Source organism: Eschrichtius robustus, chromosome 1 (genome assembly GCF_028021215.1).
Source record: "Eschrichtius robustus isolate mEscRob2 chromosome 1, mEscRob2.pri, whole genome shotgun sequence".
Lineage (NCBI taxonomy): Eukaryota > Metazoa > Chordata > Mammalia > Artiodactyla > Eschrichtiidae > Eschrichtius > Eschrichtius robustus.
This window is the reverse complement of record NC_090824.1, coordinates 82,730,667-82,757,633: the sequence shown is the minus strand read 5'-3', so window position 1 is coordinate 82,757,633 and position 26,967 is coordinate 82,730,667. Positions and strand designations below refer to the sequence as shown.

The 26,967-nt window shown below is 34.6% G+C and overlaps 1 protein-coding gene across 3 annotated transcripts in view; it reads left to right on the top strand.

Moving 5' to 3' along the window:
• The window catches only part of AQR (aquarius intron-binding spliceosomal factor), a 116,063-nt gene that overhangs the window by 14,567 nt on the left and 74,529 nt on the right, over positions 1–26,967 (top strand). For 2 of the 3 annotated variants that reach the window (XM_068548856.1, XM_068548853.1), the window contains exons 5-15: positions 384–504; positions 2,531–2,671; positions 4,384–4,452; positions 5,506–5,606; positions 8,000–8,076; positions 11,262–11,326; positions 12,460–12,576; positions 14,331–14,444; positions 15,938–16,041; positions 21,240–21,342; positions 23,900–24,020. In XM_068548856.1, coding sequence (XP_068404957.1) covers positions 384–504; positions 2,531–2,671; positions 4,384–4,452; positions 5,506–5,606; positions 8,000–8,076; positions 11,262–11,326; positions 12,460–12,576; positions 14,331–14,444; positions 15,938–16,041; positions 21,240–21,342; positions 23,900–24,020 — 1,133 coding nt within the window. Of the gene's footprint in view, positions 1–383; positions 505–2,530; positions 2,672–4,383; positions 4,453–5,505; positions 5,607–7,825; positions 7,907–7,999; positions 8,077–11,261; positions 11,327–12,459; positions 12,577–14,330; positions 14,445–15,937; positions 16,042–21,239; positions 21,343–23,899; positions 24,021–26,967 lie in introns of those variants that run through there. The other variant, XM_068548864.1, reaches the window with a different exon arrangement.

Below are 26,967 nucleotides of genomic sequence, written 5' to 3'. Positions count from 1 at the left end.
AGATACATTTATCTGTGAAGCTGCCCATCATATCATTTCATTTTAGAGCTGATACTTGTCAGATATTTTTATTTTTTACCCCACGAAATGCCTTAGATAAGGGAATATCCAGTGCTCTAATGGTGATAATTATATATGTCAATAACCTTTGAGGTCTTCCTACTTTGAAAGTTTAAGACTCATTCTCCAAAGCCACATTTGCTACATATGTTTGTAGTAGGTAGCACTGACCTACATTATAGGTAAATTTGTGAAGAATTCTCAAACTATAAATATAGATTTTCAAAAAGTTATAAATAATTAGGCTTTTTCAGGGAAGTGATATATTACAAAGAAGTGGTGGTAACTAATGAAATATTCTATGCCTTTTCATTCTTCCACAGCCAGTATCTTGAAAATTACCTCTGGATGAATTATTCTCCAGAAGTGTCCAGCAAAGCCTATTTAATGTCAATCTGCTGTATGGTGAATGAGAAGTTCAGAGAAAATGTCCCTGCATGGGAGGTAACAGATTTAAATTACTTCATAGCTTTCGTACTGTGCTCACTTAAGCCATTACAAAGTAGCAAACTTTTTACCAATAATAAATAATGTTTTTAGAACAGAACTTTATCCAATAATAAATGTTGAGAAAAAGAATGGATGTATGAAAAATAATATTAGATTTCTTTCAGTTTCAATACTTTCTTTAAACTAATTTACTGTGAATTGAAAAATTATGAATGTGGAGTTATTTTTCTGCTTTGAACTTAAAACAGAGTGGCATGAGTTATAAAGACTTTTACATCAGATAAAGTAAAATTTATATTAAGTAGCACAAATAGATAATGCTCAAATGAGATAATATTTTTCAGTGCCTTGTTTCACAGCAGGGGGTATATATTTGTCGTTTTATGTGAATAAAGTAGTGTTTCCAAAGTCGAGACAGATATATTGTAATTTCAATTTTCTCTTTGTCTCTGATTTGTGATCTGTTTTCCCTTTTTGACATTTCTAATTGACTGTGCTACTGTAGCTACTATAGTAGCACCTCTACTGTAGTAGAGGTCTCAGCTAGTAGAGGTCCAAAATCTTGGCTTTCTTTGGCCACCGTGAAATGGTCAGCTCATCAAAAGAGTTTCTTTCCCTCCAGTCGTACTTTTTTAAATGAAGGAAAGGCATGGATACTTGTCATCTCTTTTGAGGGGATGGTCTCCAAAATGAAAAGGTGTTAACATTCTTTAAGATAAAACCATGGACACTTCACTCAAATATTCATTAAGTGACTATCATCGTATGGCAGATTAGAACCCAGAGTAAACTAAGGGCCTTGTCTTATTGAGAGATCTTAGGGATTTCTTGAAGTTGCTTCGAACTACCAAAGGAAGGGAGAGGGAAGCCAGAGAATGACTTGATCAGTTTGCATGTTATAAAGACCACTTTGGTGATTAGAGCTTGAACCAGAGAAAAGACAGTACAGATAAAGAGAAGAGGTTACACACAGATTTGGAAAGTAGAATTGATTGGACTTGATAATTGAAGTAGCTTTAGCAGGGAGAGGTATTATTTCCAATAACCTTCCAGGCTTGGGCAACTAAATGTAAAAGATGAGAGTGCCATTTACCAAGATAGGTAGAAGAGGGTTGAGGAATACTTTGGAGGGTACAAAATTATTGAATTGAGTTTTGGACTTACTGAGTTTAAATTGCTTTTGGAATATCTAGGTAAAATTGTCTAGTAGACAAAGGAATCTAAGGGTCTAGAGAAACCTGGACTGAAAATGTGTATTTAGAATCATTAGCATATGGTAGGTGAAGTAATGGGAGGGGGAAAAGAAGAATGAGGCTAGAACCCTAGGAACACTGCTCTGTAAAGTGACAAAGGAGGAGGAGCCTTCAGCACATTGAAAAGGGGTTGAGTGTTGGTAGGAGTCCTTTGGACTTGACAGCTGTAACAACTTCAGGGAGTGCTGTGGGTGGAAACCTGTTGTAGAGAAGTAAGTGAAAACAACTAGTGTAGGCCACACATTTGGAGCACATGCCTGTGAAAGAAGGGAGAGGTAACAGAAAGAAACTAGGTGGGGAGGTAGATCACAGAGAGGCTTGAATATATTTACATTATTTACCTTTTTTTTTTTAATGTTATATGTTAAGAGTAAAGAGACAATATAAAGGAAAGGCTGTCTTTGAGATTAGAGTGGGAAGACTTTAGTTTTTGCTAAAGATGTTGTTTCTTTTGTTTAAATTAGAAGAGTTAAAACACTTTAGATCTTTAATAAGAAAAGAAAGCCTAAGCTAATTACCAGCCTAATCCTTGAAGAAAAAATAAAAGAATTGAAGCCATTATTTTATTAGCTGAACGTTTCTGCAACTCTCACATAGTCCTGCCAGAAACCTATATTTGACTTGCTACCGTTAATGAGAAAGCAAATAATCTTTTTGTAATTATTAGGTATTGTTAATGGACTACTAAAAAGTCCACCAGTGTTTGCTTAAAGGAGAAAAAGAGGTGAGCAAGCCATTTCAAAATGAATTTTTATTTTTCTTTTCAGACTTTTAAGAAGAAGCCAGATGACTTTCCATTCTTTTTCAAGTGTATCTTGAAAGCGGCATTAGCTGAAACTGATGGTGAATTTTCACTCCATGAACAGACAGTCTTATTGCTTTTTCTTGATCATTGCTTCAATAGTTTGGTAATTTTACTTTATCTTTTGGGGAAACGTTCAAGTTTTCTTGTTCTTTTCAGTTGAATGTAGATGAGATTACCTCTGTAGCCAACTCTTCATAGTAGTGGGGAATGAGGGTAATACTAACAGCTTGATTTCAACCCCTTCTCAGTAAAATCTTTTTATAAGATCTGTTTGCTTTTTAATAGATTTGGACTTGATCCCTCCTTTTTTCTATCTAGCCTCTAAGTAAAATGATAATAAGAACTGAAATTCTCCAAACGTAGAGCAGCAAAGAGTCTAATATGAACATGGAGTAATGAGATCTGTGTGTGTAAGCTATACACAAAATCATGGTTTCATTACTTCTCAGTCATACTTCATGCATAAGCTGGCAGGTCAGCAGGAGAGTTATGTTTTGAGTTGACTGTTTAAGGGTGGTTATGGATGATCTTTGAAAGTCTCTTGGGTTGTGTATGACACATTTTTCCTTCTTCATAGGATTATCTTCTAAAAAATAAATATTTACAGTAATTACTATTTCATTCGTGCTTCTCTACTGTGGTTATCTGAAGGTATATACCTATTTATTTAAAGATAGGTGCTTCTGAATTGATAGTGCATTTAGACCCATACAGGAGAATGCATGGGGTTTTTTCTTACTCTGAAAACAGTGGTGTTGGTAGATGGATGATTATTATCTGTTTCCATGTAGTACCTCACATGGATCTTGTAAAGACATAAGAAAAAGATTTATGATATGTCACTATTATCTCTGTAACATTTATTAAATTAAAAAAAGCAAATATAAATAGATGTGATTCCTAATCAGCAATTGAACAAAAACAACATTTAATTAGTATTAGTAGTTTGGTGCTAGGTTTAATTAACTTAAAAGCTAGCTTATTATTGAAATACTTTATTTTTTTCAGCTTACCATCAGTTCTCATTATTTGAGGTAGCTATGCTCTATAAAGTAGCTGCGAACACTGAATTAGCTATAAGTGAACCATTGCTCTTGGGGAAAATACAGGGTTAGGTTCATGCAAGCCTCTGGTCACAACAAACTGATCAGCGTATAACTTTGTTTTATGTGTTTCTGTTTAAAGTCACCTTATGTAATACATGTTGTTGATTCATTAACATTGAACTCATGGTCAACAGTGCTGTAACTTAGAACAAACCTTATCTAACACACATATTTCCTCTGTAAGGCACATCACAGCCTTCTTCTGCCCAGGAACACTGGACGACACTTCAGTCCTGTGCTTGGGGCCATTTTAAATAGCAAAATCACCAACAAAAAACACAATAATGTGAAAAAGTAGCACTAAGTAGACCAAAAAAAGATGCTAGTGTATAATATGAGAGCTGAGGCAAGAAGACAGAGCATCACCTTGTCCATCCTCTGCTGGAAATGTGTGTGTTGGGCAGCTCACATTTTTCTCTGCTCTGTGCTGACAATGGATGACAGCAAAAGCATCGGGAATATTGAATTGGGGATTACAAATACATTTTTGCAAGTGGATGAATTCACAGATGTGGAACCTACAAATAACGAGGCTTGACTGTATCTTTTTTAAAAAATATTGAACTTCTTAATAATAAAATATCATTAATTTGAAAGTACGATGGCATGTTTCCCCCCAGGACTTAAAAAGGCAGTACGCGCCTTATGTAAAGACTTAGGTTAAAGTGCTGGTGTGTTTATAAACTTGGTTTCTTCATGCTTTAAACAGGAAGTAGACTTGATACGGAGTCAAGTACAACAGCTTATCTCCCTCCCAATGTGGATGGGCTTACAGCCTGTAAGTATCTAATTTCAGAAACTTACATATATTTATAAGTGGAACATGTGGTTTTAGACTGTGTAGCTTTAATATGGATATAAAATGGTAGCTAAAAATCCCCTTTCCTGCTTACAAAATTTGTCTAATTTACTATGCATTAACTTATCATAGATGTAGTTTTTTCAGTTTTAAAGTTTTTATATGTAAGCTAGTATATGTTTCACCTGATTTCATTATTGTGAGGTGAAATAAGGTAATATCTATTGCGCTCAGAGAGGAGTTAATTTAGTAAAATATTATTGCTCGTATATATGTCTTTGGATGAGACTAAATACAGACTTGAATTTTTTATTTTCCTTGATTGGAATGTACATACAGCTATAGGAGAAGATCAGAATTATGTTTAGTATTAGCAACTTCATTTTTTTCATCAAATTCTTGTTGGATAATATGTGCCAGTATCAAATTAACAGATCTTAGGGAATAAAGTTAAAACTATCAAATTTCAGTATAATACTGTATTCAGAATTCCATTTCCTGCTCGTGGGTGGTTTTGTAGATGCCCAGATATGCAAGCTCATTCATAGGTACCAGTTGATGAAGGTGAAAACAGGCACGTATAAATAATTAATACTAAGTTAAAAATAGATAAGTGCGGTAAGAAAGAATGTGGTGGTGTGGACATTTCCTTATTGTGATAGCTGTTTTATGTTCATTGTTTCAGACCCTTTTTTTGAACTTTAATGCTAAATGTTAATGCTCATATTTTTCAAATTGAAGTCCTTAATTTTAGAAATAAGAAAAAAATTTATTATTGAGCTTAAAATCTTGACTAGAAAAGGCAGTTTCTTTTGTCTTATTTTTTTCTATTAACAAGTGTCCGAATTGAACAGTTCTTTAAAATATAGGTATTCGTTTCTTAGTTTTCAGATTTTGTCATGTTACTTTCTGGTTTTATCCCATTGCTCTATATTATATCCATACATTAGAAAACTACCTAATAGTTGATCTAATCTTTATCCTTGTAAGCTTTGGGGTTACTGATGATTTAATGTCACATCACTCTTTCAGGCACGATTGGAATTAGAATTAAAAAAGACACCTAAACTAAGAAAATTCTGGAACTTGATTAAAAAGAATGATGAAAAGATGGATCCAGAAGCAAGAGAACAGTATGTTGCCAAAGCTTTGTTCCACGTTGGTTTCTTATGCTGAGTTGTGAGTCTTAGATGTTGCTGACTTGATTTGTTGTTTCCTTTACATACTGCTGAACCAAATAAATGATTAAGAAGCACTTAGACTGTCACAGGAATATTTTTCTCAGAGGTCCAAGGGAGAAGCCAAAACATCACCACATTTTTCTCCTTTCCCTTATCTCTGCTCCAGTCATAAGTGTATCACTGGGTCTTCCCCTTGCCTGTTGTCCATCATAGTCTCTGTCGTGGATGGTTCTCAATTTTCTCCACAATCTGCAGGCTGTCAGTCCAACTTATCTTTCTTTTTCTCACTCCTGCACTCTTAACAATGACTAATACACTCCATTTTATACAGTTCATTCATTCCATAAATATTGAGTGTTTATTATTTTGCTGAGTACTATTATAGGTATAAGGGTTGTGGCAGAGAAGAAAATGGAAAGTAATTCCTGCTCTTGTGGAGCTTACATTCTAGTTGGGGAAGGCAGCAAATAACAGATGAATTATATGGTATATTATATGGTGGTCCATGCTAAGGAGAAAAATAAATCAAGTATCACAATTAAGGAAGCAGATGAGGGTTGCAGGGTATTTTAATAGTAATTATTACCAATTGGATAAAAGGCTGGCAGCAAGCATTTATTTCATCAAACAAAGTGCTGTTAGGACACAGGGGAAGAATCTGTTTACTCGTGAGAGATTTGTTCCTCTCTCTCTTTGAGGCTAGCTGATCTAACTGTGCTCTTGCCTTATTTACTCTCTGACTCTTCTAGCAGTGATCCTTTTTCTTTCTTCATCTTTAAGTGCTCTTTTCCACTCACTGTTTTTTCCCTCTGCTTATATGCTTAGGACTCGCTTCCCTTGGGCCTATGATAACTTCTTCTGACTCTATTTTTTCCTCCACTTAGGAGAGTAGTCTGTATACACCTGTAGATAGTAATTGAAGTCATGAGTATGAGTGAGATTATGTAGTGAGTATGTAAACTGTGAAAAGAGGGTTGAGGACAAAAGGAAGTGAAGCTTGGAGTTGTGCTGGTGATTACTGAAAATGAGAAGAACTGAAAAAAGCTGGATATCAGAGAAACAAGTTTGGGAGTAAGGAAGTGAGAGCTCTAAGGACAGGATATTAGGGTCAGAATAGGAATATCCTTTCTTTAACTTCGAACTCCAGTCTCATCTCTTCCATGGTATCTTTCTAACCAGTAGGCTCTTGATTGGGCTAATTACATGATATCTTTGCATTATTTGACTACTTCTAAAAAATTTAAACTCTCTCTTCCCGTTACCTCAATATGATTTAATTCCAAACCGATAGACTATTCATTGTTTTGTAAACATTCCTTCCCTAACTACCCTTTCCACTCTACTCCACTTAATTGAAGGGTAACCTTCTAAATGCTCTTCCACACCAACTACTTTAGGCCACAGTGCTTTCTTCTTCTGAACTCCTAAAACAGACTGTGTTTCTTATTGAAACATCAGTTCTTTTCATAATGATTAGACTATGTATAGTTGTTTAGAGTATAGGTTCTACAATCAGACTTAACTAGGTTTTACACTCACCTGCCGTGTAACTTTGGGCAAGTTACTGCACCTCCTTGAGCCTCAGTGTGAAATCAGGACAGTAGTACCTGTTTCGTAGGACTGTCGTCAGTATGAGATTATTTTGTATGATGTACTTAACACAGCTCACATCCTGGCACAGTAAGTGCTCAGTTAATGTCAGCCAGTTTTATTACTGCTGGCTTGTGCTATTAATTATATTTTATGACTTGTCATTTCAAGTATATTTTAGTCATTCTCCTTCTTTTTATTTCCACCAGGACTGGCATAATCATTTGTAGCCATCCAGTACCTGATGATTGTTTTTTGATTAGTTGGTACATAGTGCATCTTAAATTAGTAATGAGTAAAAAGTTGTTTTTTAAACTAACATTTAATTTTTATAAATTGTAATACTCTATTATGTTTAATAGTTTCAACATATTAAAGTATGTAATTGCTTATCTCATTTTAACTACATACTTAAATGTTAGATTTTTAATGTTTCAAGAGCAGACTGTAAATGAAATTTTGTAAACTTTCTAGTCCTGACCTTTAAATCACAAGTGAAAACTTTTACAGTAAGAAGATAGAGATGCTTTCTTGGCTGGTTTATTAGGCCAGTAATGAGGCTCTTCTTTTCTTCATGTAGTGCTGTATTTACATTCAAAGAAGAAGCTGTGTGTTTAAATTATGGTCCTGATTTCAGAGAGAAATGGAACATTTTGAACAGTGTAAGGAAGGCTGTTCAGCATTTAAATTTTACTTTTGAAATAATTATTTCTCAAAAATAATTTGGTCACTGTTTGTTATCTCTCTGATTTTAGAGCCTATCAAGAAAGAAGATTTCTTTCACAACTCATCCAGAAGTTTATCTCTGTGCTGAAATCAGTCCCACTTTCTGGTAACTATATTCCTCTTCTCAGCTCATTTGTGAAGTTACCATTTAGATGCCCATAACAGTATTTACTAATCTTTAGTCTAAAAACTGCTCTCAGAATGATTTTAAATTATATTGACAAGGGGTTATGTCCTTCCCTTTTCAAATAAGTTACCAGTCTGAGTATTGTGGCTGCCTTAGAAATTCACGTAATTTAGGGGCACCAGCATGGTTATTAAAATGTTCATTTATTTATTTTTGGAGCTTGCTTACAAGCCACAGGTCCTGAACAAGGTTCTGGGACATGGTGAACAAGACAGTCACAGACCCTATCTACATGGCATTTACAATTTGCTGAGTAGTGTCTTCAAGCAATATCAAATATTGTTAGGAGGGGAAGAGGAGAATTATTTTGAGATACGAGCTACAAGGTGAAATGGGAAGGATTTTCCTCCATCGTGGCCCCCATTTATTGATGAAACAAATATAAATATATGCTATGTAGAGTATAAATTTCAAAATATATCATGATTATACTGTATATAGATAGATTGTGTGTGTGTGTGTGTGTGTGTGTGAGAGTGTGAGAAAGACCTGTGTGCCAGGAAGAGCTAATTACATTATTCTGGGTTGGCAAGATCTTTATAAGGATTTATGTATGCTATGTATGATATGTCATTGGTTGTTAATATTTTATTTTCTAACTGGAATATAATCTAAGAACAATGCTGTAGGTGTACCATATTTATATGCAGCAGAGATTATAGCATATATATGAATCAGATTGTAGCTTTGTTTAAACTGAAATACAATTATTTACTTATAAATGTTGCCCCCCCCCCCCGCAAGTAATAGTTTACAACCGAAAATCACACCTGTAATTCAGTGATGAGTAGATACTAATGCTATAAATGCTAATTTATGGTACCTGATTTGGGGCATAATATCAATATTACTACATCAGTATAAAGAAAAAATTGTCGTATGCTTGTAATCTAAGTCACTTAATATTTGTGTATTTAAATCTTTCAGTTAAGAACCTTAAACCTGGAAAGAGGACTTAGATTTGGTTTCCTTGGCACAAATAGTAATAATGAGAACCAGTAATGTCTGTAACAATTAGGGTCATAAAAATTGATGTCATCTTGGGAATTCCTTTGTGGTCCAGTGTGTAGGACTCAGTGCTTTCACTGCCGTGGGCCTTGGTTTGATCCCTGGTTGGGGAGCTAAGATCCCACAAGCCACGCAGCGTGGCCAAAAAAAAAAAATTGATGTCACATAGAAAGGTTTGAAAGTCAAGTAAATACAACAATATAGGGCCTGCAGTAATTTTAATATCCTATAAACTACTAACTGTTGCCATTGTCATAATATATTGTCAGAAAACAAAATTTCTTAGATTGATCTTGAGCTTTAATCAAAATTTGTTAACTTTCTGGCAAAGGAACCAACAAGGTGATGAAAATAGTGTGCCAGTTCAGAGAGGGCATAAAAACAGATAAAATATATAGTTAGGAAACAGAAAACTAATTTATAAGAGAGTAAAAAAGATTGTGTGTAGTTTCATTTTACAGGGTCATTACAGACAACCTGTCCATATCAATTGTTATAAAGGAAATCTGTGTAGTATGGTCTGAGATGTCAGGACTGCTATCAGAAGAAAGGAAAAATACACAATACACATAAAAAGCAAACAATACGGATATATTGGTGTCTGAAACTGAAATAACAGGGCTTCAGCTCTGAAGAATTATGCCTAGTAGGGCCAATTAGTGTAAAAATATGCTGTTTTATCCACCAGAACGCAGAAATTGAGTACCAAGCATCACGTTCTAATCTTAAACAGGCCATTGCCAGTAATTTTCTCAAGCAATAAATAAAAATACAAATACAGCTCTTGTTCACTTTTAAAATTTTGGACAAAATTATTTTCCCTTGACAGTAATAAGAACAAAAGATACAACAGAGGACTGATTTGAATGGATTTAATTTAAAAGTCGCTCCTTTAAATTCTTTAGTTTTAGTGGCTGTGTGACCTAGACTGTGTCTCAGAAAACCTGGATTCCAGTTCTCACCAGCCATTACTTTGTTCTATACTTTCATCAAGTCATTTTCATCTGGTCCTCAGTTTCTTACCTGGAAAATGAAGAGCTAGTACAGATGTTCTCCGAGGTCTTTTCCAGCTGTGAAATTCTATAGTTATGTTATTTTAGGGTTTGGATTATGGGCATGTGTTAGTCACAAAAGTATTCATATTTCTTTCTTCACATAAAGCCTTCTGTTTTCCTGTATGCTACAAGTAAAAAAGTGGATTTATTTAAGCATTTGTAGGATGCCTTCTACAGGTCTAGCACTGGTTTATTCGCTGCTGGGAGTCCTCAGCCTAGGGACCCTGAAATTATCTCCTTTTCAATTGAAACAGTCTTGTCAGGATGGTTTCAGCTGGTAAAATAGCAGAACATTTTCTGACATTAGAAAAAAAAAGACATTTGTATTCTGAAAGCATGTCATGTCACAAGGTTGTAATTCTTTTAAAAACAAAAATGTTTTTAAAAATAGTACATTAATGCTCGTGAGTAACACAAGATAGTGATTTTTAAAATATTTTATTGTTCTATGCGTCATTGACATTTTAATGTCAAAGTTAATACATGTACAGTGAAAAAAAGTCACAAAAATTGTCCCTTTAATTAGTTTGTTTTGTATCTTCCCCACCCATTTTCTGTGCATTCTAAAGATAGATATATATATATATCTCTTTGTGTGTATACAGGTACACATACATGTATGTGTTTATGCATATGAAAGAAGTTCTAGATGTTTAGTATGTGAAGAAAATAAGGAAAGTAGGTCAATAACTGTGATAAAACTGCCTTTCTAGTTTTTCTATTCAAGTTTTTTCAAAATCTAATCATTTGGTACAGATTTTTAAAAATTAACACTTTAAAAATATTTTTGCAGGTCTGATTTTTAAAATGTGTCTCTCATTTAAGCTACATTTTTCATTTTCTCATATTTATAGAACTTACTGTAAGGGTAAGCCCTGCCCTTTTTGAAATATATGTGAGGTCTGTGCTCTGAACCATAGTTAGTCCAATCCTGATGAATGAGACAAATAACCTTGTTTAAATAACTGCCAATTTTAAGATATAGTACCATAGAACACCCTAAGTAAGAAAGTTTTAACATGTTTTCTCTGTTATGTCTAGAACCTGTCACTATGGACAAAGTTCATTACTGTGAAAGATTTATTGAACTTATGATTGATCTAGAGGTAAGAAGTGTACAGTGACTTTTCTGTTACATTATCATTAAGGAGGCTAAGATTAAGCCTATGACTATATATGAAATATTTCTTCATCACCTCAAACTGGCCTTAGTTTGTTTGTACCTATTTCAAAATGTCTTATAGAGAAGAAAGTCAAAAGTGATTGACCCTTGAAGTTTTCAGATGACTGTCAAATGGCTGCATTTGTGTAAAAAACATTATTTAGTGTAGTTATTAAACATGAGTCCGGCAATGGCAATTTATTTTGTGTCACAGTTAATACCCCTACGTAGAGTTTTAAAAAGGGCTGAAGTTATAGATTTATGGCCATCTCTTTAATAATTTCACTTTTCTAAATGTGCCTAATATTATTGATGAAGAAAGATACAGCTGCTTGCTATAGTCAATTTTTAAAATTAAGATTTTTAAAAAAGATTTCATGCTACTAGGTGCAAGATTTGGATACAAAGTTCAGATGCAGAGTTTGTATAGTTCAGATTGAATTCATTTCCTTTCCTTTCCTCTCCTTCTTTAATGCAGGAAATTGAAAGAAAATCCTTTCTGTTCATTCCTTATCAGGAGAGCTAGGGTGGTTTCTAGACAGGAGGATTAGAGTATTGGACTATCAGTCATTCATGAGATCCTCATTGAGATTCCAGCTCTGCCAGTAACTGTAATCTCTGAGGATCTCAGTAACCTCCCCTTTAACATGAGGGTATTTGACTAGATTAGTGGTTTCCCAACTGTGATTGTCATAGTTTCTCAGTATTGTCTTTCTGACTGTCATAGGATGATATGGGAAGAGGAAACTGAGAAAGGAATCTCCATTTAGGGTTTTCCACTCCCTTTTCCCCATTTTTAAACCTGCACACAATACATATTGGGATTTCATATAGGATTTTGTTTGAAAACTAGTGGCCAGGATATCTGAGATTTCTTCCAGTGCTGGATTTTATTTAGAAACATTACCACTGAATTTATTTACAGTATGGACCAGACCCTTTGCTTTGTGCAGAGTGTCTTTTGGGGGGCTGAGGGTACTTTGTATGTGACTAACACTTCTGTGCTATGTATCAGTAGACATCACCTGTAGCTGGGAGAGCATGCAGACTTATTGCTGTGGTGATTATTTTCTCTAGGCCCTACTCCCCACAAGACGCTGGTTTAATACCATCCTGGATGACTCCCATCTTTTGGTTCACTGTTACCTTTCCAGTCTTGTTCGTAGAGAAGAGGATGGCCATCTTTTTTCCCAGGTGAGCACTGGTGGATCTGAACATACTTATTGTTTTCATTTCTAAGTCAATCTTTGCTTTCTTTGCCATGCACCTGGGAGTACTGGGGCATGGTGCAACGTATATTTTGCTAAATATTGAATTGAATGATGTAAATTCCTAATGAGTCATTTTAAAGTAAAACCAAGTCTTAATATACAAAATGGATGCCTTCTTGTATAGGTGGCCTGTACTAATTTTAATTATAACCTTTTTTCTCTTCTGAATATTCATTTTAGTAATGTAAACAGTAAAACAATTAAGCATTATTAAATTTGAGGGGAATAGGTAATTCAAATAAACGTTTTGTTAATCATATGTGATTTTATTATTAGACTAAATTATGTGTGATGTAGTCCCATATACTCATATATATTTTGATTCTATGTCAGTAACCACTGTGGACTATAATAGATGATAAGCATTAATTTCGAGTGAACTATGCCCTAATATCATGGCTCTCTTTGCATAAGACGATGGTGACAGAGGCAGTTGATAGTGTGGAAGTACATATACACTTAGACTGCTGCCTTGAGTTGGAAGGCAAGTGAACTTTGTTTACTGCCTGGGGTAGGAAGACACACTATTAAGGTTTCCCATTTCCTGTAATGTCATCCAGAAGAAAAGTCTTCTAACAAACATCTAACACTCGCCTTTCAGTGAGATCACAGCTGGAGATAAAATTTTCGTGTGTGTATTTGCACACTGTTCTAAGAATCCTTTTATCTTGTATCTGTGAGCATTCCTTTTTTTTCCTATTCTCTTATTAAATTTTACCCAGTGATTTGTTGCATATATTAAAATACATTAAAATCCTAATATGTGGGGGGTGAGGGATAAATTGGGAGATTGGGATTGACATATAGACACTACTATATATAAAATAGATAACTAATAAGAACCTACTATATAGCACAGAGAACTCTACTCAATACTCTGTAATGACCTGTATGGAAAAAGAATCTAAAAAGAGTGAGTATATGTATATGTATAACTGATTCACTTTGCTGTACAGCAGAAACTAGCACAACATTGATAATCAACTATACTCCAATAAAAATTAATTTAAAAAATCCTAATATCTGATCTGCCATAGATTAGAATTAAGAATATTAAAAATTTGGAGCAAATGGAGCCCCAAATTCTGTTGATTCTGTTGATACTGCCAGCACAGGGGGAAAGCAGGCCTTCTTAAAGCACCAGGAACTAAGCCAGAGAAAGCTTGATGGCCATGGAGACCGAAGAGAGGAATGAATAACTTAGCTTTTCCCACCTTGCTGTTTTTTCTAATAGAAGCATAGAGAAGAGTATCTCTAATTGTGAATTGCAAAACCCTCGTCAGAAAATTTTAAGTGGCATAAGACCTCAGGAATTCCCTCTAATGGTATAGTTCTATGTAGATAGATTTTTTTTTTCCATTAAAATGATTGACTTCCTTTGATTAGTTCCTTAATGTCTCTTTAGTATTGGGATTGCAGTTGAAGTTCTTTCCTGTAGAAGTAGACCATGTGTATGAAATAGACTTAACAGTTTGTTCACAAGGCATATACTTTATACTCACATAAATAAAACACGTTTGTATATGTGCTGAAATGTTTGTTGCAATGTTTACATTCCAAAGCTTTTCAGTACCTCTAAGAAGGTATGTGGACTTGTTTATTATTTTTAATACTGTCTATTTTTGCTTTCTTGTTCTCATGTTTACACAGTTTATTAATTTAAATGTATCCTTTCAGCTTTTGGACATGCTTAAGTTCTATACTGGTTTTGAGATTAATGATCAGACTGGAAACGCTCTGACAGAGAATGAGATGACTACGATTCACTATGATAGAATTACTTCTCTACAGGTAATTGAAATGCATTATAGCCTTTGCGTCTGCTGCATGAAGTTGAGTCATAAATAATTTAGGTTTTATATAGTACAAATAGGAAGGATACTAATTTAATAGTGTGTTCATCTTGAATTTTTAAAATATTGCTAATTCTGATGGATTCATGAAAAAGAATGCTTTCTTTTATAGTTCTCAATCTTGAGAATCAGTATATTGATATTTGACACTCAAAAAATATTAGTTACTGGGCCAGTTTAGTGTGTTTAAGTATCAGTTTTATTTTATGAAAGAGTATTTCAACTTGACAAAGTATGTGTAAGTGCTTTGTACATTTTAAAGATAAACACATGTAATGGGACTGAAATTTACAAATGCAGCTCAGATATGCCCCAAAAGTACCTTTGTTTCTATTACTGAGCTCATTTTGCTCTTGAACTCAGTTTTGTCTGGTGGCAGCTTTTACTTCTCAATTTAAAGTAATTCAGTTCTTTACATTTTAAAGAGTCTTTTTCTGGGTAAAGACTCAGCCAAACTTAAGTTCAAATTGTCTTTCATAATCAGCTCAGACATCTTTTCCTGCTTTTCTCAGAACATTAGTGTTTTTGTCCTTCTGCCTCTGCCCTTGAAGTGACCACAGCGGGTGTGGTATGTGGCTGTTCTCATGGCCACCAGCAAGGCACAGTGACTGCTGCCTCGGAGCTGGGTTGTCAGCCTACTGACAAGGCCCCAGCCCTTGTTCTTGTTGGTGCTGGAGTCCCCCTGGGAGCGGACTTGCCTTCGTTTCCCAGCTCAGGCAGCTCACTTTCAGGCTTGGTTTCAGGGTCATTTTGCCATTGCCTGTAGTTGTTTCACGGCAGGCTCATCGATAACCTTGGCAACCTTCTGTGTCATCCAGTACAGAGCACATGAAAACTTGTGGATCTTCCCTGTGCCACATGAGCATCGTGGAGGACTAAGAATGTTATTTCACACACACTTAATCAAGTCAGCATAATGCTGCTCTTTCTGTTTTCTTGCAGCTTACCCCACGTTGGTTGGAGGTGTTACCCTGCGAGGTTCTCTCTTTCCAGAGTTCCAAAGTAAAGCAGGGCACAAGCATACTATGCTGTAGGCCTCTCCTTTGAGATACCTCTTCACTGGGAGTTGCCCTTGAGACTTTCTTATAGTTTTGTTAGGCCAGTTCTTGATCATAAAGTGTTTTGTTTTGTTCTTTCTCTTCTCCTGCCAGTGAAGCTGGCCTTCCTGGCTATTTTCTTGTATATTCAAAATACAGTTTTAGAAATCAAAAACTGAACATTGATTCTTTGTACTCTCCGGCTAGAACAGCCCTGGGTTTTTTCCCCATTGTATCTAATGCTTTTGAATAAGGCAGAGGTCACATATGAGAAGCATATAAGAAAGAGAATTGCAGTAATTAAAAAAAAATTTTTTTCCATTATGCGGTATATAAGTTGTAATTTATTATATTAATATGTAGGCATTAATTAATTAATTCTGTTCTTTTCTAGAGAGCTGCTTTTGCACATTTCCCTGAACTCTATGATTTTGCCCTCTCAAATGTTGCAGAAGTAGATACTCGGGAATCCTTGATCAAGTTTTTTGGACCTCTTAGGTAAGGCAATATGAAAGGACAACTGAATTTTAATTTTCTTTTTTGGTTTTAGTTATTTTTGCACTACTTTAGGTGATGTTACTTGTTGCACTACTGTTTATTGACAACTAGAACTAGTGCTTCTCTCTAGCATTTGTTATCTTTGAGTCACTTAAATATAATTATACATCTTCTCTTTATTTTGGTAAAATTTTTATTTTTTGTAGCATATATTTTTCCTAGATCCTAAATTTTTTTAGAGTAGAATATAAGCTGGTATCCCATCAGTCGTAAATAACATACAACAGAAACCAGTAAATATTCATCCTATGTGATGTTAGAGGTTAGGCATAAGAAAATTTTTGCATGTTTAAAATTTATTAAATTGTAATGTTCTCTGGCATCTCTGTGAGTATACTTTTTTGAAAATAGCAATAATAGCATACATTTATTTACTTTGTGATAGGTACTCTACTAGTATGTAAATAATTAAATCCTCAAAATATTCATGTGAGAGGAGTAGGTACCATTTTACATATAAGGTAGCTGAGGCACAGAAGAGTTGAGTACTTTGACTAAGTCACACAGCAAGTAAGTGGCAAAGATAGGATTTTTTTTTTAATATAAATTTATTTATTTATTTTATTTTATCTTTGGCTTCGTTGGGGCTTCGTTGCTGCGCGCGGGCTTTCTCTAGTTGCGGCGAGTGAGGGCTACTCTTCATTGCAGTGCATAGGCTTCTCATTGCGGTGGCTTCTCGTCGCGGAGCACGGGCTCTAGGCGCATGGGCTTCAGTAGTTGTGCCACACGGGCTCAGTAGTTGTGGCTTACGGGCTCTAGAGCGCAGGCTCAGTATTTGTGGTGCCCGGGCTTAGTTGCTCTGCGGCATGTGGGATCTTCCCAGACCAGGGCTGGAACCCGTGTCCCCTGCATTGGCAGGTGGGTTCTTAAGCACTGCGCCAACAGGGAAGCCCCAAAGATAGGATTTTAACCTAGGTAGTCTGACTTCTGAGCCCTAATTATTTTTTTTTTTTGAGGTATAATTGACATAAAACATTATATTAGTTTCAGGTGTATAACACAATGATTTAATATTTGTGTTTATTGTGAAATTGATCACCACGAGTCTAGGTAGCATTTATCTCCATATATATAGAACTTTTTTGGTCTTGTGGTGAGAACGTCTAAGATCTACTTTCTTTGCAACTTGCAAATATGCAATACACTGTTACTAATTATAGTCACCATGCTGTACAATTGCATACCCATGACTTACTTATTTTATAACTGGAAGTTTGTACATTTTGATCTCCTTTACCATTTCACCCACCTTTGCCTCGGGCAACCACCAATCTGTTCCCTGTTTCTGTAAGCTTGGTTTTTTGAGGGGGGGGGGTTTGTTTTAAAATTCCACATATAAGTGACTCATTAAATTCCACATATAAGTGACCCATACAGTATTTGTCTTTCTCTTTCTGACTTATTTCACTTAGCATAATGGCCTTAGGGTCCATCCATGTTGTTGCAAATGGCAAGATTTCATTCTTTTTTATTCTGAGCCCTAACTTTTGACGACTGTGCTCTGTTATCTCCTCATTTTCCTTAACTCTGGGGAGAATTTATGTGTAGTTAATTGGCTATTTAAACTGAAACGAACTGAGATTGGTTTGGTCATTCATTTTCATATGAGGATATGTAATAACTTATAATAATACACAGGTCTACTTCCTTCTTTTAAATAACGGCATTGAGTTCTGTTGAACAGGTCTACCATACTATTTTTTAATCACTCGCCTGTTGACGGATCTTTAATTTTTAAATTTTTGACTATAACAAACAATTAGACAATGAACATTCTTTTTACTTCTATTTTAAAAATTTTAGTACTGATTCCCAGAAGCAGAATGGCTGTTTCAAAGGGGTTATGTGTTTAAATTTTGTTACATATTGCTAAATTATCTTCCCCAAAAATGCCAATTATACACTTACATCAATAGTGTATGAGGATTTATTTCTCTCCCTTCCAACACTAGGTAAATTCGTTTTTCATTTTTGCCAATCCAAGGACAAAAAAATTCTCATTGTTTTACTTGCATTCTGTGATTATATGTTACTTTCTGGTTGTCATCCTTTGCTATTTTGTATTCCATTGTTTGTCATTTTATTGATTTTTTAAAATAAGGAACCTTTATTCTGGATATTAATATTTTGTCTAGTTCTGTTGCAATTATTTTGTCTCAGTTTCTCCCTTTTAAACTTTGTTTATGGTATATTTTGTTATTACAGATGTTTTAAATTTTTAATCACATCTTTCAATCTTCTTTTTAATAACAATAGCATGTTTTATTTAGAAGGCCTTCTTCACCAAAAGATTACAAAAATATTATATTTTCAAAGCACTTTTGTAGATTTTTTTTCTTACATTTAATTTAATAGCTGTATAGTCTGTCCAGGAAATTTATTTTTGTCCACAGAGCTCCTTTATACTCTTGCAAATCATTGAGGATCACAGAGAACTTTTTTAATGTGGATTATAGCCATTATATTTACTACATTAGAAATTAAAAGTAGAGGAATTTTAAATATTTAATTTATTTTAAAAATCAAGTAAAATCCATTGTATATTTCATACATATTGTTAATGAAAAATATATACTCCAAAATGAAAATAGATACATAGTGAGAAGAGTAGCATTGTTTTACAGTTTTGCAAATCTTTTTAATGTCTGGCTTAATGAAAGACAGTTGGATTTGCAGATCTACTGTTGGTTTCAGTTTGTTGTAAGATGTTATTTTGCCTGAAGTAAATGAAGAAAATCCACTCTTACACAGAGGGAAGTTTATTTTAAAATCTTTTTCAAGTAATTAGGAATATTATTCTTTGATACATATCAAAACTTGACAGTTGGTAGATTTCTTGAAAGTTAGTTTCATTGTGGTATCTGAAACCATGTTAAGGAAGTCTGTGCAATTAAAGTGAATTGATTTTAAAAATGGAGAGGTACACCTTGTTCATGGATGAGAGGACTCAGTTAAGGTGTGGATTCTGCCCAAATTGATCTATAGATATAATTCAGTTCCAGTCAGAGTCCCAGCAAGGATATTTTATAGAAACTGACGAGCTTATTCTAAAACTCATATGGAAAGGCAAAGGAACTAGAATTGTCAAAACCATTTTGAAAAAGAACAAAATTGGAGGATTTCCACTACCTAATTTCAAGACTTACTATATAAAGTTAAAGTCATCAAGACATTGTGGTATTGAAAACAGGGTAGACATTATAGATCACTGGAACAGGGTTGAGTTCAGAAATTGACCACACATATACATATGGTTAGTTGGGTTTTGACTAAGGTGCCAAGGCAACTCTGGAAAAGAGATAATTTCAGCAGTGGTACCGGAACAATTGGACAGCCATATGCAAAGTATGAAACTTGACCCATTCCTCACATCTTACACAAAAATTAACTCCAAAATGAATCATAGACCTAAATATCAAAATGAAAACTTAGGAAATATAGGAGAAAATCTTAGTGATTGTGCTTTGTGCAAAGATTTCTGTAGACACCAGGGCACAGTCTTTAAAGGAAACAACTGATAAATTGGACTTCATCAAAATTAAAAATTTCTATTTGAAAGACATTGTTAAGAGAATGAAAGACAAGCCCCAAACTGGGAGAAAATATTGGCTAAATACATATCTGATGATGGACTGGTATCTGGAAGTCTCAGAACTCAATTATAAGAAAACAACTTAGTAAAAAAATGGCTATAGATTTGAACAGATACTTCACCAAAGAAGATATATAGATTTCAATAAGCCTATAGAAAGATGCCTAACATCATTAGTCATTAGGAAAAGCAAATTTAAATCATAATGAGATATCATTATGTACCTATTAGAATTGTTTATAAAAACAACAGTGTATTAACTCTTGACCGGGATATGGAGCAACTGGAATTCTCATACATTGCTGATGAGAATTCAAAATGGTAGTGCCACTTTGGAAAGATTTGATAGTTTCTTGCACAAACATGCGCTTACTGTGCGATCTAGTGTTCTCACAGACATACCCAAGAGAAATGAAAACTTACATTCACAGAAAAATCTGTACAGAAATATATATAGTGGCTTTATTTATAGTTGTCAAAAACTGGAATATGTAAATATGCTTCAGCTGGTGAGTAAACAAACACATTGTGAAATATCCATATAATGGAATATTACTCAGCAATAAAAAGGAACCAACTACAGATACACACAACAGTGTGGGTGAATCTCAAATGTATTATGCTGAGTGAAAGCAGCCAGCGTCAAAAGGCTACATAACGTATGATTCCATTTATTTGACCTTCTGGAAAAAGCAAATTTATAGAGATTGAAGACACATTAGTGGTTACCAGGGACAGGGATAGAGAGTTTGAGGGGCTTTGGGGGGTAATGAAACTGTATTTGAGTGGTTGAAAGCTGTCAGGTAAGTAGTGGCAAATGCAAGTTTTTCAAATTTTCAGTTTTTCACTCTGAAATTCAAATTTTATCTTTGGCAACATATACTGTCCGTTATTTTCCTTAAGGTTAGGTTTATTTTGTTCAGATTTTTTGCTATTATTCAAGTCTGAATAACTAGTTTGTCAGTCGTTCTGACAAACGTTCTTTTTACACAAGTAAAAATTGTGTGCAAAATGTGTACTTCCCACTCTGTCACACAGATTTTTTAAAAAACAGATACTCAAGTCCAAATTTAATAACCTTAATAATTTTTTACTGTTTCATCAAGGACATTTTTAAACAAAACTGGCGGGGTTTTTTTGTTTGTTTTAATAACTGTGTGTCACAGTGAGGAATGCTGTGACCACTTATTGTACTGGTTGGTGCCACTGCCTTGATCCATGCCACCAGTTTTATCCATTATCGCACTGTCACTGTATATGTAAAGACAGTGAGAAAAAAACTTAATAATGTCTTGGTATTAATATGAAAAAGTATTGTCCTTGTAGCTTCCCTGAAACAATCTTGGGGACCATGAGAGGTTTGCAGAAGACACTTTGAGAATTCTGTATTAGGGGTTTAACTCTTTGCTGATTTCATATATTTGTTGCTTGTGTCATAGGATTATATTTTCTACGTAAAAATTTTTAAGCCATCTGTAAAATTATGTTTCAAAAATGCATTAAGTTGTAATAAAATATTCTGATCTGAATATTCTTTATTCTGCAGTTCAAATACACTCCACCAGGTGGCATCATACCTCTGCTTGTTACCAACTCTTCCTAAAGGTGAAGACACAACTTCTGATAAAGAATTTCTTCTAGAATTGTTGGTAAATATTAATGTTCTTTGAATTTTGCATGTGGTTTTCCCTACTTTTTTGAATCATTCTTAAAGATGTAGGTTGGTACAGATTTTTTTGGGGGCTAAAAAATTGGTAGGTAATGCCTACTTGTTTGGGAACTATATCATCTTTTGATTTTGTCAGATTTCTTTTTCATCTCTTAGATTTCTTTTTTCAAGTCTCTTACCTCTTAAAACTGCTTTATAGCATGGATTTGTTCCATGCAAATATTTACGAGCAACATCTGTGTCAGGCACTGGATTCAAGCACTGGGGATACAGAGATGGCCGACACTGTTCCTGCCTTTAAGAGATCACAGTTATACCTACACACACACATACACACACAGATAATACGTATATATTCATATTTATTTATCTGTTTATTTTTAAGTTATTATTTAAATATAGTACCTTGAATATTAAGCCATACCTTTATCACTAGCGAGCTCAGGAATGTTTAAAACTAGAAAAAGTTATTACTGACTTAGTGGTTTAAGAATTCTAAGGGATTTCTCAATCATTTTGGGAAATGAGTATTAGTTTGAGCATCAACTCTTAAACTAATACTTTTTTGTGTGAGGTTTTATTTTTTTTAGTACAGTTTCAGGTTCATAGCAAAACTGAGGGGAAGGGATAAACTTTATTTTTTAAACTTCCGTGAGATATTTCATAAAGTGGATGAGTATTTAACCATACGCCACTATGAATATCTAGGTTGTTTGCATGCTCACTAGTACAAATAATGATGCAGTCCTAATACATGCCTCTTTGTGCCCACATGTGGACATTTAGGAGAGGTACCCAGAAGTGAAATTATTTGATGTGCTTATTTAAAAGATAAAAGATGCAGCCAAACTGTCCTCCAAAAGCTGTATGTTCCCATCAACAGTGTATTAAAGTATGTCTCCTTAAGCTTTTATCGGCGTTGGACGCTATCAGTCGCCTCAGTTTTGCCAGTCTCATGGGTTAACAAAAAAAACTTGTTTCAATTTTTTGTTTGCTGACTGCTATAAGGTTGAGTTGTCTTTTATATGTTTCAGACATTTTTTATACCTATACAAATGTACACTGCATGGATTTGTAAATACATTTTTTTTACACATATGGAACAATAACGGGCACATGTTTTTGTAACATATTTCAAGCTAATACTTCTAATACAGGTATATAACTGTATAAAATACAGTTCCTTACTGTAGAGAGGAAGATAATATGCTTATTTTGGGGTAGTAACAGGAAACTATTTGTAGCAGGTGTTTTAAGCCTGGTGACAGGTGTTTAAGTGCCATTTGGAGAGAAATCCTTGGGAAGGGTTTTAAATTAACTCAAGTACAGAAAATACTTTTTTATCGATATATTTACTTGCATGAAATGTATGTCTTGGGTCACTATCTTTCCCTTCCTTCTTACAAATCACTTTTTGTTGTCTCTGACTACAAGTGCTTTCTAAAAATTCCTTGTCCTGTTTTCTGATAATGTTAAAATCTTCTCTGGTAAGTCAGGTTTCGGAGATTAATAATAAATCCTTACTATAGAAAGAAATGAGGACTTTTCCAGGAACCTTTCTAATGGAAAATAGGTTTGAGTATAAAGTTGATCCTATCTATGCTTTTTAGGGTCTTATAGCTAAGATTTCATCCTTAAAATTTAAATAGTTAATGTGAAAAGAAAGCAGTTTTAAAAATTTATAGTGCTACAGCATTATCTTTCATTTCCTCCCCCTCTTAAAGGATTTTTTCAGGCTTTGGATTCTTCTAATATCCAACCAAATATGATTAAAAAATTCAACTATGCATATTGTTTAGATGATATCACACTGTCTTCTTTCCTAAAACAATGCTATCTCTACTGAAAAGAATGTGACACATTTTTCAAATATATCATTATTTTAGCATCTCTTAATTAGGTAACTAACTTATTTCTGTATATGAGATAGATCACTGTAGTATTAACAATGGAGGGGTACATAGAGAACATCAAGTACAACTCTCTCGTTTTACAAAGAAGACTGAGGCCAAGTTATTAATAAACTTATCCAGATTATTTAGCTAGTTAGTATAAGAATGAAAACTGTAACCTAGGACTTAGGGCTCCCATTTTTTTTCTTACATTGGTGAATGCTGTGTTGCTGTGGGTTTTAAGGTCTTGGCATGTGCCAGACACTTTGACATTATTTTACAATATTCCACTTCATTTTCATAAGAAACCTAAGAAGGGAGTGGCATTTTAATCTGCTTTACTGAAAAGGAAACTAAAATCAGGGAGGTTGCAGTAACTTGCCCAGCTTTCACATAGCCCATAAGTAGAGGTGCTAGGAGTTGAACTCAGATCTGTCTGATTCCAAAGTCCATCACAATCAGTACCTCTTTCTTCTTTGATTTGTGGAGAACATGAAAAAAGGAAAAAAAAAATACCTTCTTAAGTGGTACAATAACTCAAAGACATGAAACTTCTCATTCCATACTTTGTGTTGAATTTCTCCATAAATTATTTTGATTGAAAAAAGATGCTTCTAACTTTCTTTCTAAACCTGTTTCCTTTAGGTATCGCGTCATGAGCGTCGAATTTCTCAGATTCAGCAGTTGAACCAGATGCCTTTGTATCCAACCGAGAAAATCATATGGGATGAAAATATTGTCCCAACTGAGTACTACTCTGGGGAAGGTATGGTAACGAAGTACAGTATTCAGATGTGACATGAAACTTAGTTTAGAATTCATCATATATAACTGAACATACTCCTATCTGCTATATACATTAGGGTAATTTTCTGGTACCCTCAAGTTCAACTTTAGAAGCTAGAAACTATTCAGTGTTTTGAATGCTTAGCATTAAGGATTTTTATTAAATTTAAGCATTGCCTAATGAATATGGGTTTGTGTGTGTGTGTGTATCATCCTGTATAAAATGTGCCCATAAAGCTGTGTTTTCAGGAGACCTAATAATACAAGAAGTGTAGCTTTCATTATGTCACTCTAACAGGCTTTGGTAGTGTTTTATTTTTCAAAGCCTTTTCTAGAGGCTCTTTTGAATTCCTTGTAGAGCCAGCTAATGACCTCCAAAAGAAAGACATTGTCATTAGTTAAGATAAACCCTTAGTTTTGATCCAGAGTAGTATTGCCTAGTATGTTCATCTACCTCTTTCAACAGATTTGTTTCTAAATGCTCATCCTCTAATGATGAGAATTTGCCACATTTGAGTATATGCCAAAGTGCATTCTGACACATTTTGAAGGCATATTTCAAAAAAAAATTCCTGGAAGATTTTTGAACAACAGTGTCATGATTAGTAGAGATGTGGCAATTTTAAAGAGATCGCCAATGTAGGTATTGGTATATTTATTTAAAAGAAAATTGTTTCTTCAGAGTCATATCCTGGAGCCATAATTCCAATAAACCCAGTACACTAAAATTGTACTAGGTTTCAGAATAATCAGTCTTCATATCTTTCTATATTCTGACAGTGATTAATGCATTGTTTTCTCACTTTTCTAATTTGTTCATACTAAAAGCATTTGTGACCATATATGTATGAATATCACTTAAGAATATTTTGTCTTTTTTTTTTTTTTTAATTTTATTTATTTATTTATTTATTTATGGCTGTGTTGGGTCTTCGTTTCTGTGCGAGGGCTTTCTCTAGTTGCGGCAAGTGGGGGCCACTCTTCATCGCGGTGCGCGGGTCTCTCACTATCGCGGCCTCTCTTGTTGCGGAGCACAGGCTCCAGATGCGCAGGTTCAATAATTGTGGCTCACGGGCCCAGTTGCTCCGCAGCACGTGGGATCTTCCCAGACCAGGGCTCGAACCCGTGTCCCCTGCATTGGCAGGCAGATTCTCAACCACTGCGCCACCAGGGAAGCCCAAGAATATTTTGTCTTTTTAATGAAAAGTTTGTGTCCTTGAAAATGTAAACAGTCTTATGTCTAGCTTTTGGTACTATTCAGTGATGTTGGTCTGAGTTTAAAACATATTTTGCTTAGTATAAAGTGTTGCTTTTCTTTCGCTCCTATGATTAATGAAGTTAAATGAAAAGAATGACTTCTCAAAATTTGTCTTTGCATCTTGTCTTGCCATGGTTCTTCACTGACCATGGGTGAAACTGTGCTTGTGGGGCACGGTATTCAATGCTGTGAGATAGGCAAAGATCAGAGCTAATCCAGCACAATTATGTAAGGTGCTTCCAGCTCCCAAGGAGAGAAAATAAGTGTGGAATTGGGACAGATATTTTAAAAATATAGTATAAGAATTGTAAAGAAAGTCTTTGTAAAGTGTTGCCTTTTTATTGTAAAATAAACACAAATATAGAAAACCCACACAAAATAAAGATAGAGCTTTACTAATTATCTTAAGGGAAATACCCTAAAACCCTTACAATCACCTCGTCAGCTATCCCAGAATCCTCCTATGTATCCCTTCCTACTTACTGCTTTCTTCCTCCTCTGGAAAGTAACCATTTTTTGACTTTTATAGCAATCACTGTCTCACTATTTCTTCATAGTTTTATCACCCAATTGTGCATCCCTAGACACCATAGTCAGTCCTGTACATTTTAAGATGCCTTTTATTTTACAGGTACCCACTGTATCCCTTTCTCTTCTTTCTGTTGAAGACCCTGAGTTGTTTGATCTGTATAGTTTTCCACAGTCTAGATTTTTCTAATTGACTACTCACAGTACAGTTCAACATGTCCCTCTGCTCTTTATTTTTTCTACAAATTGGCTTGATCAGGCGGAGATATTCTCTCTTTGGCAAGATCCTTGTTGGTGGTGTATTCTTTCATCAGGAGGCACATGATGTCTGGTTGTCTTTCTTTTTGTGATATTGCTCTTTAATACCTAGATTTGTTAATTCAGGGAGGGTTACAAAATAGTGATATGTTAATTTTTTTTTTTTTAATATAAGTATGCTATCAAAAGAGATGCTTTCAGCTTCTGGCTTGAAAGAAATTGAACTAGATTATAAGTCAGAGTTTACTAACAAATGATGTGAAATTTTTGTACATTGATGTTTCTTGCTTTTAGGTGCATTGTTTCTTTGGTAAGTATGGATAGGGATGATGAAAATAATATGATTTGCTAGTGAAATGTGTTTGGGGCTTCTTTTTTTTAAAGATTTTTTTGATGTGGACCATTTTTAAAGTCTTTATTGAATTTGTTACAGTATTACTTCTGTTTTATGTTTTGGTTCTTTGGCTGCGAGGCATGTGGGATCTTAGCTACCCGATCAGGTATCAAACCCGCACCCCCTGCACTGGAAGGTGAAGACTTCACCACTGGACCACCAGGGAAGTCCCTGGGGTTCTTCTTTTTTGACCTTTTTGATATTGGTGCTGAGTGCTTGGTTACTTATTATCACAGGGAAATAGTGTTAGGTGAAGGTAATGGAAAGGATGTGGTTCATTAATGTTGTCAGAGAAGGGCAATAACTCCAGGAATAACATACAATCAATGCCTTATCCTTAAAGTCTAGCAAAGGTTCAGAGCACAGTAGTGATCACTGAAGACAGAGTTGTGTAAGGTAATATCCTAATTCAGTTTTCTTGGTAAATTTGGTCATGGGCTATGTTTATGGTAGCATTATTTACTTTGAGATTTGCCAAATACAAATTAG